This window comes from Rattus norvegicus, chromosome 8 (assembly GCF_021556685.1).
Source record: "Rattus norvegicus strain SHRSP/BbbUtx chromosome 8, alternate assembly SHRSP_T2T, whole genome shotgun sequence".
NCBI classification, from domain to species: domain Eukaryota; kingdom Metazoa; phylum Chordata; class Mammalia; order Rodentia; family Muridae; genus Rattus; species Rattus norvegicus.
The window spans coordinates 112,404,386-112,423,022 of NC_141541.1; the positions used below are offsets into that span (position 1 = coordinate 112,404,386).

The following is an 18,637-nucleotide window of genomic DNA, read 5'->3' on the forward strand; positions in this document are numbered from 1 at the left end:
TTTGGTAAGTGGATATAGGTTACTCCCAAGAATAACTGGAGATTTCTTTTTTTTTTTTTTTTTTTTTTTTTGGTTCTTTTTTTCGGAGCTGGGGACCGAACCCAGGGCCTTGCGCTTCCTAGGTAAGCGCTCTACCACTGAGCTAAATCCCCAGCCCCGCTTTTTTAAAGATTTATTTATTATATATAAGTACACTGTAGCTGTCTTCAGACACACCAGAAGAGGGCATCAGATCTCATTACAGATGGTTGTAAGCCACCATGTGGTTGCTGGGATTTGAACTCAGGACCTCTAGAAGAGCAATCAGTGCTCTTAACCACTGAGCCATTCCTCCAGCCCTGGAGATTTCTAATTGCTTATGTAAAAAGCATCATTATGGGGCTGGGGATTTAGCTCAGTGGTAGAGCGCTTACCTAGGAAGCGCAAGGCCCTGGGTTCGGTCCCCAGCTCCAAAAAAAAAAAAAGAACCAAAAAAAAAAAAAGCATCATTATTTGGTAATATACTTTATCATAGACCAATATTTTTTCAGTAAGATTTTTTATATTTTTTATGTTTCTAGAAATGAAATCTAGGGCTTTTCATTTGCTAGGCAAGCCCAGTCTCGTGGAAGCTACATTTCGTACCTCAAAGCACCATATTCCTCATACATACATACACACAACATACAACACACACACACACAGCACACAACACGCACATACACAGACACACATGCAGCACACAACACACACACACAGAACACATACACATACACACAGACACACACACAGACACACAGACACACACACACAGACACACAGCACACACACACAGACACACAGCACACAACACACACACACAGACACACACACAGCACACAACACACAGACACACACATATACACACAGCACAAACACACATAGAACACACACACATGCACACACACACACACACAGATACTAGGATCCTTTAAAACAAGTTATTCATGATAAAAATAACAAGAAATACCAACGCAAACTAACCTAATACTTTCTTCTGTTGTTTGATTATGAAACAAATCATCTTCTGAGCTAGAAAATAACCCTGCTAAGCCATTATTTTTGTTCTAGAGAGAAATTTACTTATTCTCTATAAGATTTTCTTTAAAACGTGACTATTTTAATTTTTTGTATTAGAATACAGCTACAGAGGCTGTTCTAAAGTATGTCTTTTAAGTGATAAAATCCTCTCTACCTTTAGCTAAATATAGCATCTTATATATTTTAATTCACTTTTAGGACCATTCACCTAAACTTAAAAGAATGTGCGAGACAATGGGATACTTCTTCCATGCTGTTTATTTTCCAATAGATGTTGAAAATCAGTACCTTACTCTAAGAAAATGGGAGATTGAGAAGAGTTCTTTAGTTATTTTATTCCTTCACTCGACATTACCAAGGTAAGCCAAAATAGATTTCCAATTTATCACTCACGTGAGCTGTAAAGAGGTTACTAACAAGTGAACTTCAGAGACAAGTCTTAATTCCGTTCTCACAGTTAAAAACAGTGTGTGGAATCTATTACACTTCACGCCGACCTCACACCCAAATAAAAAATGTAAAGTTTTATACCATCAGACCTATCAGCGCCGTTACTATAAAGACTGTTTTGGTCAGCAGTTGGCAAACAGTGGCCCAGGCCCAAACACTGCCAGGTATCAGCCTTTGTAAATAAAGGCTTTTTGGAACATGTAGTGACGTTCCTGAGAATTTGGGGATTTGGGTTTCTTTTTTTTGGTTCTTTTTTTCGGAGCTGGGGACTGAACCCAGGGCCTTGCACTTCCTAGGCAAGTGCTCTACCACTGAGCTAAATCCTCAACCCTGGGTTTCTTTTTTAAAAAAGGACACAGAACTATTATAAGAATGCGCTTTTGTTTTAATCTCAGGTGTAGGAATATGGGGCTGCTTCAGACCATCCACAGCAGCTGACTATGATTTGCCTCATGTTCTAGCAGAAGTGTAGTTTTGCCGGCTGCAGATAGATAATTTCTACAGTTGTGTAACATTTGGAATTCTGGGAACTTCTCAGAAGGTGTATAAATGCCAGGACCCCAAGAGAAAGGGTACATGGGTGTTGGTTGTTTGAGGAGGTTGGCTACAGTTTGTTAGTAGCTGTGATCAAGGAAGAAACAAAAGGAAAGAAGTTAGATTCTGGGATTTTCCTAATTTCTCTCTTCTATCCTGTTTCTCTCTTATCTGTGTGTGTGTGTGTGTGTGTGTGTGTGTGTGTGTGTGTGTGTGTAACCCAGGGTTGGGGATGGGAGCAGGAATAAGGGATGGAAAAAAGAACCCACAAAGTAGCAAAGTCCAGCTATAGAAACACAGTTACATTCATTGATTTCTACAAAAAAAAAAATTAGCAGCTGCTTTTATACTATAACAGCACAATGGAGTATCTACAACAGAAACCCTGTGTCCCACATAGCCCAAAACGTTTATTGTCTGACATTACAGAACAAAGCTGGTGGCTCCTCATTTCAGTCCACAGTAAACCTCATCATTTTCTTTCTTTGGATACAATTTGAGAGAGGTGAAGTTTCAATCTGAATGTAACTATGTTAAAGAATCTTACCTACTGGGTTTTAATCAATCAAAAAATACATGCTGTAGCTATATAGCTAAAAGAAAAAATGGCTATAGTGGGAGGTTAGCTATTCTATCTAGACATGTTGACTGGACTAAGCCCTCACAATTAGTTGGAGGATTAGTTGCCTTTGAGTGGAGCCCAACTATGACTGCTGTGTACACAAGTGTGAGATGTCCAAGTCTACCACATTCCCTGCAGTAAACCCTATCCTTGGTCCTTAAGGCTCTGCCTTGTAGCTGTGCCTGATAACTCAAGCTTAGAGTCTCAACTGCTCAGTAAGTTGTGGCAGGAGGATTGCAAATTGCAGAACAGTCCAAATAATTTAGCAAGAGCCTGTCTCAAAATGAAAACCCAAGGACTGGGTTTGTATGTCAGTTAGTACAGGACTTTCCTAGCATGCACAAGTGCCAGGGTCCAGCCCCGACCTTCAAGTACCTGGAGAAGGCAGTGAGGTCAGAGGCTAAAAGCTGAAGACTTTTGGCAATTTAATCCTCTCTTGCTATTCAGGTGTCTAAAGCTGGTGGCTTCTAGCAGTTAACTCTCTCTTGCTATTTGAAGATCAAAAGTTGATGGCTTCTGGCAATTAACTCCTCATGATAGCAGCAGGGGAAGAGAAATTTAGTTACTTGAGTTCTTTGTTTTTTGACTCACCTCTCACTGGCCAGGCTCCAAGTTCATTAACTCTTTGTGAGTCAGAGAGAAAAGGAAAGAAAAGGAAAAAGAGAAAGAAAGAAAGTCAGGCACCCACACAGACACACACACACAGGACGAAGCAGAAAAGGGTGTCACCCTTTTTTATTGTTCTCAGTTTATTTTTATTGTTCTTAGTTTTTACACCTTCTCAGGATAACTGATCACATGTTTTTAAGCATTACATTTCATACATTCACAGTAAGTTTAAGGCCACAGTTCACATCATAGGTTAATAAGGCTTAAAAAGTTACAACAGAATTGTTTATGTCTTGCCATTACATTCATTATGTATTTTTTGACTCCACAAGTTCATTATAAGTTTAAAGCAATAGTTTTTATGTCACAAGTAAGCATGGTTTTGACAAAAGACAAAATATTTACCTTGTCTTATTATTTTGAAGTCTTATATAAACTTGCCCATCTCTTATTTTCTGTCCTTGCACCTACAGTCAATTGCCCATTCCCAGTTTATGACCTGTAGCTACCAGAGAGTGGCCTCATTTCCATCGTGGAAGGAACATTTTCCTTGATTGTAAATTTGTTCCAAGCCTGCTTTCTTTTCCTAGTGCAATTAGCCCATGGCACATGAAGCTTTACAGAGCTCTATTTGCAGTTTTTATTCTACAGGGGGCTTGAAATTACTTGTATGAATTTAGGAGTTCTATAAAATCATCATCAGGAATTATGAAATCATCAATTCATCTAAATAGCATTGCTACATGAAAAGTACATCTTCATATTGATTCTGCAGGAAATCTGCCCAATAGGCTGGGCTGATGCCCAGCAATCATTAGCCTATGTAATAGTGACAGGAAGAGCATATCATTAAAGATGTATCATTTTTAATACCTAGTGTTACTTGGCTGTATCTTATGTGACTTGCTAATACATGCCTTTTGTTGTTAAATTATTTTTTAATTCTTACTTTTAATCTCTGAAGCCATCTTGCCTTTTCTCTTTATCGTCAAGACTTTTACTCATTAATAAGATACTGTTTGGAATCTTTATGCTTTTCACATCCATTTTTGTCTTCCTGATTTTCAACTCGAGTTGCCCTCTCATTCATTTTCTATTTCTATTGTTTGTCTATCCACTTTAAGTAAATTTTTGTTGATTTTTTAAAAGTTCTTCTTAACAAATCAGAATTTTTTAGTCTCTTGCAATTTTTTTTGGCTTTATTTTGGTTGAATTTCCCTTATTTCATTACATGGTTTTCACCATTTGCTTCTCTTAGGACTGCCAAGAAGCATGGTAGTTGGGACTGGGAGTGTAGCTCAGTGGTACAGCACTTACCTTGCATGTATGAGGCCTGGCTTCCATCCCCAAGGAGCCTCCGTCCCCATTAACAAAAATACAGAAGTGCAACAGGGGTGATAAGCTCAGACCATAAATACAGTCACTGGACCCTCGGCTTCCTCCACCTCTGATTGGCTGGCTCCCTCCACTTCCCAAAGGCAAAGCTAGAAAAGTACCCACTGAACAGCTTGGAAGCTTCATGGGAGAGAACTTTCCTGATCAGTAATTTACTCCTTATGTACATATGGGACCCACATACACCATTCATTGGCCCTTGAATCATTCTGTACCCACGTACCAAAACCGTCCTTAAAACCTTTAGGTAAGAGGTGAATGGATTCAGAGCACGCTGTACTAACACCATACTTAGTGGTAGATAAGGAAAGTGAGTGGGGGACTCACGCTCAGTGGGGAGCACAGGTGTGTGCCCCCCACTGTCACTCACCAGAGCGGGTGCAGAGGGGAGCTGACTTCTGACACTGTGTCCATGGAGGCTCTGTAATGTACACATTTGGCTCCGTCCCTTTGGCAGGCACGGTTTACGGTGAGGGATGGAAACAGGAATACTTGTGGCTTAATAGGAATCCCCCAAATAATGGGCTCAGCTGGCCTCCTTCACCAGGCCTCCCCAATGTTTACACAGCTGGGGTCACCAAGAACACTGGGCCCTGAGGAGAGGGGAAAGCTTGCTGTCCCTTGGACAGCAGCCTGGCTGGCAGCTCAGAGAGGCATCGGCCACTGGTTCACTGCAGTATGCCATCCAGCCTTCTCAAGAAACAGCTCTCCTGGGGAAGTCTTCAGTGCCCTGGAGTAATTGTATCACCTTCTAGTACACCTTGGGACCTATTCTTGGATTTGTTCAGTCCTTTTTTTAGCCAGATCACCTACAGATCGCCTCACAGAATGTAGTTATGTGGGAGCTCTCGGCCCATGGTTGATCCACTCCCACTGTTCCTCAGCTTCACTACTTTGGCTCCTTCTACCTCACGAAGTAGTCAGCCCACCCTCTGGCTGGATCCTCCAGAGAAGGCCAGCCCACCAACTGGCCTCTGCCCTCTCTGACTTCAGTAATTACCCACTAGTGACCTATTTGTGTCACCTGTGCCATCTACTTTCCTTCCACTAGAGTATTTGACCCAGATCCTTGAACCTACATAGAAGTTGGGTGCTGCTCTAAATATGTGTAATTCAAGCACAGAGGAAGGAGAGACAGGCAAAAGGATTCCTGGGGCTTGTGGTCAGCTAGGCTAGCTGACTCAGTGAGCTCCAGGTACTGTGGAGAGACTGAGGAAGGCATGTGACACTGACCTCTGGGCACAGAGGCACGCACACACGCACAGGCATGCACAGGTACAGGTACAGGCACAGGCACGAGCGCACGCACACGCACACACACGCGCACACACACACACACACACACACACACACACACACACACACACACACATATTCTTTGGAAAGCTTTTCCTCCTCAGCAGCTGGGCTCTTGTCACTGTGGTAAAAGCCTGTTTGGGCACTGAGGCTGGTCACCTATGTCTCTGCTGCCACGGTGCTCTGTAGCCTCTGAAATGACAATTTCCCACCTAGTTTTTTACTGGAAGACTGTGAAGAAGCCTTTCTGCAAAACCCAGAAGGAAAACTACGATTAATCTACCACCGTTTGGAGGACGGGAAAGCCACTTCCGACTCTGTCCAGCGGTTACTGGATCAGGTTTCTAACCTAAGCGAGACCACTAAAGCCAAGGTAAGACACAGGGGCCACGTCAGAGGACATGCCTGGCAGGGGTGAGGCCAGAGCTGGGAGGGGAAGGCAGGGATGAGGCCAGAGCCGGGAGGGGAAGGGCAAAGGAAGCCAGGGCATCTGCAGAGAGGGGACATACAGGACAGGTCAATCCTGAGGCCCAATGAGGTCAATCCTGAAAAGTCTCAGGGATCATTTCAAGCACCTGGACTCTTTCCCTCGCAGTGAGGTCTGTTTGGCTTTGAGCAGAATGGCAAGGACCGGGGTGGACGTGTGTTGGTGATTTGCTTGGTGTTGTATGAAGAATGGAGTAGTTGGGAGGGCAGTGAGAGGTCTGAGACCTGGTATAGCCATCTAGATGAGAGATGCCGGGACACACACACACACACACACACACACACACGCGCGCGCGCGCGCGCGCGCACGCATACATTGTTCATACTGAATCCCTGTGTGACCTGAGGCAAGTTTCAGTTTCCTCTTCCTAACAACAAGTTCACAATATAGTATCTTTGTCGTAAGGAACTTGCTGGAATAAAAAGTTACTGGGCTTACTGTGTTTCCTTCTCCTAGATAATCGAACACTCTGGAGATCTCTCAGAGGGAGTGTATAAGATTTACATGGGTGTGGAAAAGATTATCAAACAGGTAAATATGCTTTTCTCCTCAAGTTTTCTTCTAAAATAACCTCATGGTAATTTTTTTAAAAAAAAAAAGAGTTTTCCAAACAAAACTATTTGAGTGTCATTTTTGAGAACAATACCCCAGGAGAGCACCATGGTTCTCTTGGGGGCTGTTACTGGAATGAGAACATGGTATTGTCAGGATCTGCCCCCCACGCAGGGCTTCAACACCTGTTAGGTGTAAAATGTATCAAAAACGCAAAAATCCAGAGGAGGCAGTTGAGGACAAATGTACCTTTTACTCCACAAAGAGGCTCTGTGTGTTCTGTGTATACCTGGGATTTTTACAGATTTGAAATGTCCCCCACCTTGCTATCCCTAACAGCCACAGAGAGGGCAAAAGCACCTTTCAGAAGAGTGGGAACGTAGTCCGTGGAGGCACCTGGAGCTGGATCCTTTGAAATCTCAGGCATTTATTTTTTCCATAGCTGCTTGGTAGTATGCCTGAGATGATTTTTTTATGCAAAGAAACCATTTCAGAATTGGGTCAGCAAAAATACCAATAACCAAGGTCAAAAGACAGAGACACCTTTATCTCCAAGTAAAGTGAACACAGTGGGAACCTTGCTTCCCCTGAGGATGCTCCCCTCTTTCCAGGAGCCAGAGACCTTCTCTGAGAAGGAGGGAGTTACACTGCTTCCTGTCTAGCTTTGGTTTTTGAGACAGATCCTCTGTGTAACAGCTCTGACTGTCCTGGAACTCACTTCGGAGGCTGGTCGCACACTCACAGAGATCTGCCTGCCTCTGCCTCCTGAGTGCTAGAATTAAAGGCATGTGCCACCACGTCTGGCTTCCGTTTTCTAATTAAATTGGATTGAAGATAGAGAGATTTGTCATCTGAAGAGAGTGAGCCCAGAATGTAATGTAAGACACTTGGTGGCACAGTTACATGTCCTCCAGTTCAAAGATGTCCCAGATGATTCTGAGGTTTCCAAATTCACAGTCTTAGAACGGAGATAAGTGAGATGAATGAGGGCCATGAAGTGAACCATACTTATCATCCATGTGTCTTCAGTGATCCCATAGGGAGATTAAATGTGACAGCAGAAAGGCTTGACGGCAAGAAACTCCATCTCAATCGAAGCCTTGGTGTCACACACCTTTAATGCCAGCACTCAGGAAGCAGAGACAGGTGGATCTCTGAGTTCAAAGTCTACAGAGTAATTCCAGGACAGCCAGAGATCCACAGGGAAACCCTGTCTCAGAGAGAGAGAGAGAGAGAGAGAGAAGAGGTAGGTTCCATCTCGGTAATTAAATATTAGGCCATATTTCTTTGGCATTGGTGAAGTCTTTAAAGTCATTCACTAATGGGGCTGAAGAGATAGCTTAGTCTGTAGAACATTTGTCTCACAAGCATGAGGATCTAAGGTGAAGACCAAGTACACACTTAAAAATACCAGGCATGATGGTGTGTGCTTGTAATCCCAGCACTGGGAAAGCAGGGACAGGAGGATTCTCTGAGGTTCACTCAAACCCAATCGGTGAGGACCTAGTGACAGACTCTGTCTCAAAGGAGATAAGTATTCCTGAGGATGACTCCCCAAAGCTGTCCTCCTCCCTAATCCACATTCATGAACGTAGGCGCGCGCGCGCATACACACACACACACACACACACACACACACACACACACACACACACACACACACACTTTTTAAAAGTCATTCACTAGCCAAAAATAATTACATAACATTTTTCAGAAAACAAATCCCACCAAACACCCTGATTTTACTTTCATTGAGAGGAACTCTTTATGTTTTTAGTATTTTCATTTTACACTAGGATTCTATGGTTACAAATTAATTCTCAGAGGTACTTATAATAACTCTTACAAGCCTAAGTCTGCCCTTATGCGCCTCAGCTGGCCCCAGCTTCGAGGTCTCCGAATTTCACTTGCTCGCTGGTACTGGTTCTTTGTACTTAGGACATCCTTGGCCTCGAGAACACAGACGTGGAGGTGAAGGATGGGGGCAGTGAGGATTCCAGTCCAGAAGAAGATGATTTTGGGGATGTTCTGTGGGACGTACACGACGAGCAAGAACAGATAGAAGCCTTTCAGCGGGCTTCTAGCTCCGCCCACGAACTGGGATTTGAGAAGGTAAACTTCCGAACCCTCGGTCCACTGAACTTCAGTGGCTGGCTCGGGGGACGGCACCCCTGGCAACGCTCTTGTCACGTAAGTATGAAGACCCATGTTCAGATCCATAGCACCCGTGTGAAAAGTCCAGAGCAGGAACTCCCTTCAGTAACTCCAGTGCGGTGGGGGCAGAGGTACAGGCAGAGTCCTGCAGCTCATTGGTCAGTCAGCTTAGCCAATCAGTGAACCTGAGCTGAAGGACAGACCCTGCCTCCAAAAATAAGGTGGAAGGTGATAGCAGAAAACACTGTGTACACACCTGCATGTACACACAAACACCACACACACACACACACACACACACACACACTAAAATTAATAATAAAAATAAGGTACAGCCTGTAGGCTTTCATATGCTAATGCTTTCACCGGAGCATATTCAGGCTCGTGGCTTTTTTACCTGCTCTCAAGGCTGCGTGACCCATGTCGAGATGTGCTTAGATTTGTATCATAGGAAGACAATGTGACATATCTTTGTGAACACCAATCATTTTTATTGATGATGGATTCATCAGCTATGCACCCGTTATGCTATCACCTGCAGCTCACCGAGATCGAGCTAGGAAATGTGACAATGGGACGATAGTAAGACCAGGCTCTCAGCTCTTCGCAAGTGTTAAAAGAATTAACATACCAAACGTTCAGGAAACAAACTCTGGTGGTTCACTAAATGGGCAGATCAGACGTTCAGTTTGGGTCCAATCAGGATCTATAAACATCTAAACTGATTAACAACATGTTACCTTCCGAGAAGCATTTCTGAGCTAAAAAGTACTTAAACTAACATACAAACCAGTTTTAAATGTGTATGGCATTGTGTATTGTGTGTGGGAGGGAGGGCATGCATGCCATGGTGCATAAGTAACAATCAGAGAACAACTTGGAGAAAATTGGCTCTCCACATCCACCATGTGCGTCCTGGGAGTTGAACTCAAGCTGTCAGTCATAGTGGTAAGAACCTTTAAGGGGCTGAGCCATCTCAATTTGAGTCTAATTTGAATTTAATTTCTAAAGGCTATCACAGAAATTAACATGAACAGTTGCATTTTTATGGAGCCCTTAGAATTTAAACTGTGCTTGTTGCTTGGTTCTTTCAATTCCCCGGCCACTCTAAAGTTGACCTTCATACTCGTACGTGCGGGATGGGTAGTGCCACTGTCTTCTTTGGACGATGTCCCAAATATTCAGCCAGATGAGGTCCCTGAAGCAGAGCTTAGAGGCTGCCATGGGATTAATATTAAGTAGTGATTTTTTAAAAGATTTATTTATTTATTACATATAAGTACACTGTAGCTGTCTTCAGACACACCAGAAGAGGGCATCAGATCCCATTACAGATGGTTGTGAGCCACCATGTGGTTGCTGGGATTTGAACTCAGGACCTCTGGAAGAGCAGCCAGTGCTCTTAACCACTGAGCCATCTCTCTGGCCCCAAGTAGTGATTTTTTTTTTTTTAAACAGAGGTCCTAATGCTATGGATTCAAAGAAAAAATGGAAGTCTGACATGACTTCCCCATGAGTATACATGGAATAAATCTGAAATTTGAACTGTGGTCCACATCTGAGACTTTTCCCCTTTCAGTAAGAAGCCCCAGTGTGGGGACAGTAGATCTGTGAGTGGGTTTTCTGTAGGACAGTGACCACTGGGATTGATAGGGTAATAAACCAACAATGTCTCCCCTGTTCCTTCAGACACTGCTATGAGAACCACTTGGGTTCCTTGGCAGTTGATTTGTGCCTAGATACTACAAGCATGAAGAGTCCACCAAGGATGGTTTCCCACAGTTGGAGATTTTACTGCCAAGAAGCCAGCCTAAGGCCTGCCATAAGATACTAAAGCTTCATCATCAGTCAGATGTCTGTAGGCACAGCAGTGCCAAGCTGGCTCTGGACGCTCTTAAGAAGTATTATGGCATTTCACTTTTGTGAGCACAGCCTTCCGGGTGTGAGCTACTTTTGTGTGGCTGGGGAAAGCCCAAGAAGGAAGGATGGAATTCTTGGACTTGGCATAGAATTCAGTGTCATGAAGGTCTCAGGCAGTCTGTCCAAGCCTGGCTATCTGAGGCAGGGGGTGGGGGGAGGAAGAAGCATGCTTTTGTTTGGACCCATTCTTAGTAAGCCTCTAAAGCAAACTCTGGAACTCCACATGCATTCTTCTGTTCAGCAAATCGAGGGTTGCTGTTTGGGCTCGCACAGCCTTCTGGGATACTCCTTGTAGTCAAGAGGCTCCAGTGTAATGTGATAGCCTCTTTGCAGTGTTTCAGCAAACATCCGACCACTATAAAAACCCCACCAAAATCCATGCTGCCCCTCACACTCATTTACAGCAGTGCCATTGGCCCATTTGCTACTTCAGGCTCCGGTGTACGGATCGGTGCCCCTGCAGGCGCTCTCACAGCACCAAGTTCGTTTTCTCACACGCCGTTCTCTCGTGTCTTCAGAGGGTGATCAAAGGCATATGCAGTCTCATAATATAAATCTGTTTTTTCTTTCTTTCGTCATTTCTAGTATTACCAGCGCCTGGATGATCTGGTGGTGGCGCCAGCCCCGATCCCACCACTCCTGGTTTCTGGAGGACCAGGTTCTGGAAAGTCCCTTCTTTTATCAAAGTGGTATGACCCGGTGCAGTTAAACCACTCGTTTCACTGTTTTGTTTGTTTCGTTGTTTTGTTTTGTCTTTTAGAGACCGGGTCTCATGTAGCAAAAAGTAGTCTGGTTTCAATCTCCCGGTGTAACTAAGGATGACCTTGAACTCCTGATCTTCCTGTATCCACCTCCTCTAACAGCATACTCTTAGTTAAATGTTATATTAACATTTTATGTTAATTAACATCATCTTGTAATTAAAATTAGGCAATTAGTTTAAAAGGTTCTAAAAATAGAGGGAGTTCGTTAATCTCCTTATTCGTTGCAATGTGACTAACCGTGTAATTAAGGACTCTGGGGTAATGTTTGATGTCTGGCTCTTTGTGTATCTGTTGTTATGGACCATAAAGGACCATAAAACGTCCCGTGTTTTTCTCTCAGGATTCAGCTGCAGCAGAAGCATTTCCCTAACACTCTGATCCTGTCTCATTTTGTGGGGAGGCCAATGTCATCCAGCTCAGAGTCCTCCTTGATTATCAAGCGTCTGACTCTGAAGGTACGATGTGGAGTCATCTGGATGTTATGCAGATTCTGAAGCTCTTTGGGACTGAATTAATAATAATAGTAATAATAATAACAATAACAATAACAATAATAACAATAATAACAATAATAATAATAATAAACAAACTTTGGTGTCATAGGTAGAACATGAACTAATTTGAAATCTGAACTGACTCAAAATCTAAAACTTTTTGGTAGCAGTGAAGATTGAATATTTGGGGCCCTGTGCATGCAAGGCAAGCATTCTGCCACTGAGCTCCAGCCCCAGGGAAAGTCTGAAGATTTCTGAGTATCAACATGACAACTCCAGTGGAAAATTCCTTGTCTGAGCTCATGTGACATGTCACTTAAAACACTGGCTCACTTTGAAAGGCTCAGAATTACCTTCGGGCTACTTGTAAAGCATGTATATGAAATATAAACGATTTTTATATTTAGGCTTTAACCTTGATCCCAAGATCAACTCATTATGTATATGTGAATATTGCCCAGAGCCCCAAAACCTGAAATCTGAAACCCTTCTGGTGCCAAACATCTTGCATAAGGAATACTCAGCCTATGACAAGCTATCTTGGTTTTGTGTAAGGTTTAAAATATAGTTCTTGGGTTGAAGAAATGACTCAGTGGTTAAGAGCACTTGTTGCTCTTACAGAGGACCCAGGTTTGGCTCCCAACACCCACCTGGCAGCTAACAACCGTCTGTAACTCCAGTCCCAGGGGATCAGACACTCTTCTGGTCTCCATGGGGACAGCATGTACATGGTACTCATATTTACATGCAGGTAAAATATTCATACACATAAGATAAAAGTAAATAAATTTAAAAAATTATGACTTACAGTCTGCAAAGAAGACCGAGTCAATAAAGAATAAAATCTGAGTTTCTATCCTCAGCACCCAGGCAAGCACTTGGGCATGGCAGCATGCATGTCTGTAACCACAGTATGATGGGGTGGACAGAGACAGGAGGGTCTGTGGAACTTCTGGCCACTAGCCTAGCCAGTCTGTGAACTCCAGGTTCAGTGAGAGAACCTGTCTGAAAAGATAAGGTGGAAAGGCAATTGAAGAAGATACCCAGCATCACCCTGGCCCACGCACACGCACACGCACACACACACACACACACACACACACACACACACACACACACACACACACAGTACTTGATTCTACCCCTGTGAGGAGTCAGTGCTGTCATACACAGTGAGGATGGAAAAGTCCCCCTGCTACTTTCAGCTGATTCACCTCTTACGTGATGTCACCCTGTCACCCTGCAGCTGATGCAGCACTTCTGGGCAGTTTCTGCACTGACGCTGGATCCTGCCAAGCTCCTGGAGGAATTTCCACACTGGCTGGAGAAGCTCTCCGCTCGGCATCAGGGCAGCATCATCATCATCATCGACTCCATAGACCAAGTTCAGGTGCCGCTCTCACTGTGTCTTCTAATAGCCAATGTTCTCGGAGGCCAGGGGACCAGAATGGTGAGAGCAGGCGTCTCAGTTCTGAGCTTCAGGGAAGGGGATGATGCTGTTCCATTTATTTCTACTTAATTCTGGGCGAGATGTGTCTGAATTAAAAAAAAATAAATGAAAGAAAGAATTGTATGCTTATAGATAGTAGCACCAAGTAAATCATACACTTAGCAAAAAGTATTTATTTTGACTTTTGGGGGGTGAAGGGTTGAGATGGGATTTCTCTGTATACCTTTGGCTGTCCTGGAGCTTGTTCTGTGGACCAGACTGGCCCCAGAACTAACAGCGATCCACCTGCCTCCGCCCCACAAGTGCTGGGACTAAAGGCCTGAGCCACCACTGCCCATCCCTATTTTGACATCGATTTAAGGCACTGACATTTCCTTAAATGTCCAGAATTTAAATGTGGTGATAACGGTGTTTTTCCAACCTAGGATAAACCATTCCCGAATAAGAGTTGTATCCTTAATGATACGGAAAGTGTACTGAGGCTTTACCCCGTTGCACAGCTGTGGGCTTGCTCTGAAGCGCTGTCCTTACACGTGACTTCTGTTGTATGTTCTTCAGCAAGTGGAGAAGCACATGAAGTGGCTGATCGACCCCCTGCCGGTGAATGTCAGAGTCATTGTTTCCGTGAATGTGGAGACCTGCCCTACCGCCTGGAGGTATGGCCAAATCAGAAGGGGATTTGTTTCTTGGGAGGGTTGCAAATTGTAAGTCCAAGTAAGCAGGTAAATTTGTGGGTGAGGAAATTGGAGAGGCTGGGCAGCCTGGAAATTGCAGCCTTGATACCTGTTATTCTAGGATGCGAGCTCCCTTTTTTGCCAACCCTCAGAAACCTGATAGAAGGGTTGAATTCTGTCAGGTGGTATTCCTTATCCTATTTATTTTACCCAGAAAAAAAATTTGTCTTTTTCTTCTACCAAAAAACCTTTCTTCCCCCAAACATGCCTCCTTAAGGAATGCTGTGTGCATACACTGTACGTCGTGTACATCTGTAAACAGATCTGTGTGTGTCTGTGCTCTGCACACAAGCGTAAGATTTTCCCTATCCCTAGTCATTTGACCCATAAGAGACCGTTTCGAACTGCGGCTCCTCCTGAGCGCCACATGCCGGCACCTACTTTCACGCCAGTGCTGGGCGTAGAGCTCAGGTTGTTTCCCCTCCCAGCTAACGTGTATGTAGATTATAGGGCTCCGAGGTGACTGCTGGTGGATGTAATGATAAACCTTAGGGTGACTTAAATAATGTGATTAACGGATTCCATGTTTCTTTTACAGACAGTATAAAGTAACTTCATCTAACATTATAATGGGTGCTTGCTGGCCTTTGTGGTGTTGTTAGAAATATATTTTCTCTTTTTCCTCTTTAAACAAAAGGTTGTGGCCTACTCTGCATCTCGACCCTTTAAGCCCCAAAGACGCCATATCTATGATAACGGCAGAATGCCACTCCGTGGACGTTCAGTTGAACAGAGAACAGGTGAGCTTTCTCACTTCAGTGCTTTCTCTGAGGGAAGACTTAAAACTCCATATAGGTGCTCTGTTCTCAGGGAGGAAATTAAGGGTTCAGTAGTTATTTTGGTAAATAACGATTCCCTATAAAAACGTGTGTGTGGCATGTGTGTACACCTGTGAGTCTGCAGGCGCATGCCCCTGTGCACATGAATGTGGATGCCCGAGGCTGCGGTCAGGTGTCTTCCCTATGGCTTCTCGTTTTATTTTTTTGAGCCAGGGTCTCACTGAACCCGGTCCTCAGCATTTGGCTAAACTGGATGGCCAGCAAGCTCCAGGTGACCACCTGTGTCTACACCCCACCCTACCCTTCCCCACCTCCCACACATCGATGTGCCCCACCCTTTTAATGCGGGTTCCTCAGGATCTGACCATGTGTAGCAAGCTCCGAGTCCACTGAGCCACCTCCCCAGTCACCTCCATTCTGGATTTTGTTTCTTTCTTTCTTTGTCTTGCTTTGCTTTGTTTCATTTTCAAGACAGGGTTTCTCTGTGTAGCCCTGGCTGTCCTGGGACTCACTCTGTAGACCAGGCTACCCCCTAATTACAGAGCTCCACCTGCTTCTGCCTTCCGAGTGCTGGGATTAAAGGCGTGTCCCGCCACCACCAGGACATTGTTTTTAATGACACATATAGAAGAAGCAATACAAATATTTTGTCATTAAGGAAGAGTAGATAGTATTATTAAGCATAGATATTCTTAAAAAACGAAGTGTTTTTATATTGGCTGCATCTTCCTTCTGCAGCTGGAAGTCTGGCCATAGCCAGGCCCCCTCTCCCACCTGCCCTGTGACAGCCTCTTTCGAATGGGACATCTGCGGCTGGCTCAGGAGTGATGGTCCCAGGCTACTTGTCTTACTTTCGCTTTGTTTTTGTTTGGAAACTGGTGTAGGAGAAGATGCTAGAACAGCACTGCCGTCCAGCCACGACCCGCCACGCCCTCTACGTCACCCTTTTCAGCAAGATGCTGGCCTGGTAAGTGGTGTTCCACCTTGGTCCATCCTGCTGGCCTTGCTGCAGTCCACTCTCTCAGCAAAGTGAGGGCTGCTCACACGAGTTTCATGGGCCTCAGACTTCTCCCTATTCTAAGGTGATACTAACACTCGGGAGGACGTGGCTCACTGTGGAAGATAACATAATCAGGAAGGATCCTTTCGCCGTCTCTGTTCACAAACCTAGTCGTGCATATCTGTTTTCTGTATCCGTCAATGATCCACCTTTCATGAACATTCAATCGTTGGGCTTTGGTTCCTACAGCTTCCCTCTGCATGGCCCTCAACCAAGGATATAAAAGGATGATTTTGTTTTTATATTTGTCATAACAGAAACCATCCTAACACAAGCCTTGCCTACAGACACTGAATCTAGCTTTCTTGTCTCTTAATTCCATGTTCTCACTTTGAACACCAAATCTGAAATGGAAAGAAAATCTTACACAATTAAGTTCCCCGTGGCGTGTCCTGTCCAGTCTTTCCGTTGCTACTTCTGGTAATAGAGTGAGTTCAGCGTCTGGTGTTTCCTCTCCGTACAGCTGTACGGTGTTTATTACAAGAACCTATTCTTCTCTTTCATTAACCATAGATTCTTTTCTCACACGATATAACCTGAGTACAGTTTTCCCTCCCTCCACTCCTCCCAGTTCCTCTCCACCTCCCCTTTTGTCCAGAATCTCCCAGAGAAGGCACAAGAATCAGATGCCCACTGGTCCACACATTCAGGAGTCCCACGAAAGCTCTAAGCTGAAAGCTACAGCAGAGGCCCTAGTGCAGGCTGATGCCCGCCCTACGGCTGGAAGTCTGTTGTTACTGCTGTCTCTGAGTTCATATGACCTTGTTTAGTTGTTTTAGGGGGTCTTGCTCTCCTGGTGGCCTTCATCCCTTCTGACTCCCCCACTTCTTCTGCCTTTTCTCTCATGGGGTTCCCTGAGCTCTGACAGGAAGAATTTGTCAGAGTCACCTAAGTTTAGAGCTGTGTGTCCCAAGACCTCTCTCTGTGTAATGTCTGCCTGCGGGTCTCTGTATTTCTCCCCATCTGTTCCCTGACTGAATAAGGCGCCAGTTTATGAGGATAACAAAGTATCATTAGGAGTCATTTTATTGTTCCTTTTTTTTAGACCAGTGGCATGCATGCTAGGTCAATGTCGTGCCTCTGCAGTGGCATCCCACTAAGTTGTGAGGCTGAGCTTGAGGTCACTCTGTACCCTAGACAAGTCTTAAACTTGGAAGGTTCCTGCCTTGTGCCCCCCACCCCCCAGGAGCTAGGGTTACATACTTGAACTAACAGCCCTGGCTCATTTACTGAATTTCTTTAGTTTACTACCCTGGTGTTCTCAAAATCCCGGCTCTGTACAATTTCACTATGCATGGCTAACAGTGGTTCTTGTTATCCCCTGTATCCTGTATCCTGTGGCATGCTGGAGGGTAAGAGCCAACCCTTACTTGTTTTTATAGTCCACAGTGAACACTAATTGCTTGACATAGATTAACTCTCAGCATGTGTTTATTGGAATGAATTAAATGATATAATAGAAAAAAACCAAATTGCTCCAGCCCCCCCAGAAAACTATCATCTTTCTGTATTCCTATTGAATTTCCATTAGGAATTGTAGCGCAAAAATAGAGGTCATTGTTTTGTGCGCCCCAGATTCTTCACAGATATTGGCAGTCTGCATGAAATTCAGTCTGTTCTCAATTCCCACAGTGCCGGGAGAGCGGGTGACTTAGCTGAAACCCTTCATCGATGCCTGCAGTGTCAGGATACAATGTCGCTGTACAGACTCGTTCTCCACCACGTCCGGGAGTCCATGCCAAGTGACAAGGAAAAAGAATGGATGACACAGGTGAAGGGCAGTGAACGCACAGGAGGACCCCTGAGGGCCCGTGTGTAGTCCTGGCAATAGAAGTTAACCGTGTTTGACTGGAGTTTGAATGTGCTGTGAGCATAGGCCGTGCAGGTGGCTGGAGCCAGTGCTCAGGACAAGTCTTCCGGTGATCACTGGGACCTCTCTTCTCATGGTTCCTCATCGTCTTATCTCTTGTGCTTTATAAGATGGGGTCTTGCTCTACAGCTCTGGCCGTCCTGGAGTCCAGGCTAATCTAAGACTCCCAGCAATCCTCCTGGGCCGGACTTGTCAGTGCTGGGATGTAAGCTTGCCCAGCGTGCCCGATGCTTACATCTTTCTAAATTGACTTTTCTCCTTCTTGGCCTTGCGCTTATTTTCTTTTAGAAGTCATTTTTTTTAGTTAAGTTTAGATTAAGCTTTTTTAATTCTGTGTAAGCATGTGTGTCTGTTGGGGTGCATATGCACATGTGACTGCAGGTCCCCAGGAGGCCACAAGAAGGCGCT

The 18,637-nt window shown here is 44.4% G+C and overlaps 1 protein-coding gene across 1 annotated transcript in view; it reads left to right on the forward strand.

Moving 5' to 3' along the window:
• The window catches only part of Nphp3 (nephrocystin 3), a 40,487-nt gene that overhangs the window by 8,883 nt on the left and 12,967 nt on the right, over nucleotides 1–18,637 (forward strand). Inside the window, exons 6-16 of the mRNA NM_001191882.1 lie at nucleotides 1,258–1,418; nucleotides 6,182–6,338; nucleotides 6,909–6,983; nucleotides 8,943–9,116; nucleotides 11,664–11,767; nucleotides 12,183–12,297; nucleotides 13,583–13,726; nucleotides 14,345–14,442; nucleotides 15,158–15,260; nucleotides 16,184–16,266; nucleotides 17,992–18,130. Of these exons, the coding sequence (NP_001178811.1) occupies nucleotides 1,258–1,418; nucleotides 6,182–6,338; nucleotides 6,909–6,983; nucleotides 8,943–9,116; nucleotides 11,664–11,767; nucleotides 12,183–12,297; nucleotides 13,583–13,726; nucleotides 14,345–14,442; nucleotides 15,158–15,260; nucleotides 16,184–16,266; nucleotides 17,992–18,130 (1,353 nt within the window). The remainder of the gene's footprint in view (nucleotides 1–1,257; nucleotides 1,419–6,181; nucleotides 6,339–6,908; nucleotides 6,984–8,942; nucleotides 9,117–11,663; nucleotides 11,768–12,182; nucleotides 12,298–13,582; nucleotides 13,727–14,344; nucleotides 14,443–15,157; nucleotides 15,261–16,183; nucleotides 16,267–17,991; nucleotides 18,131–18,637) is intronic.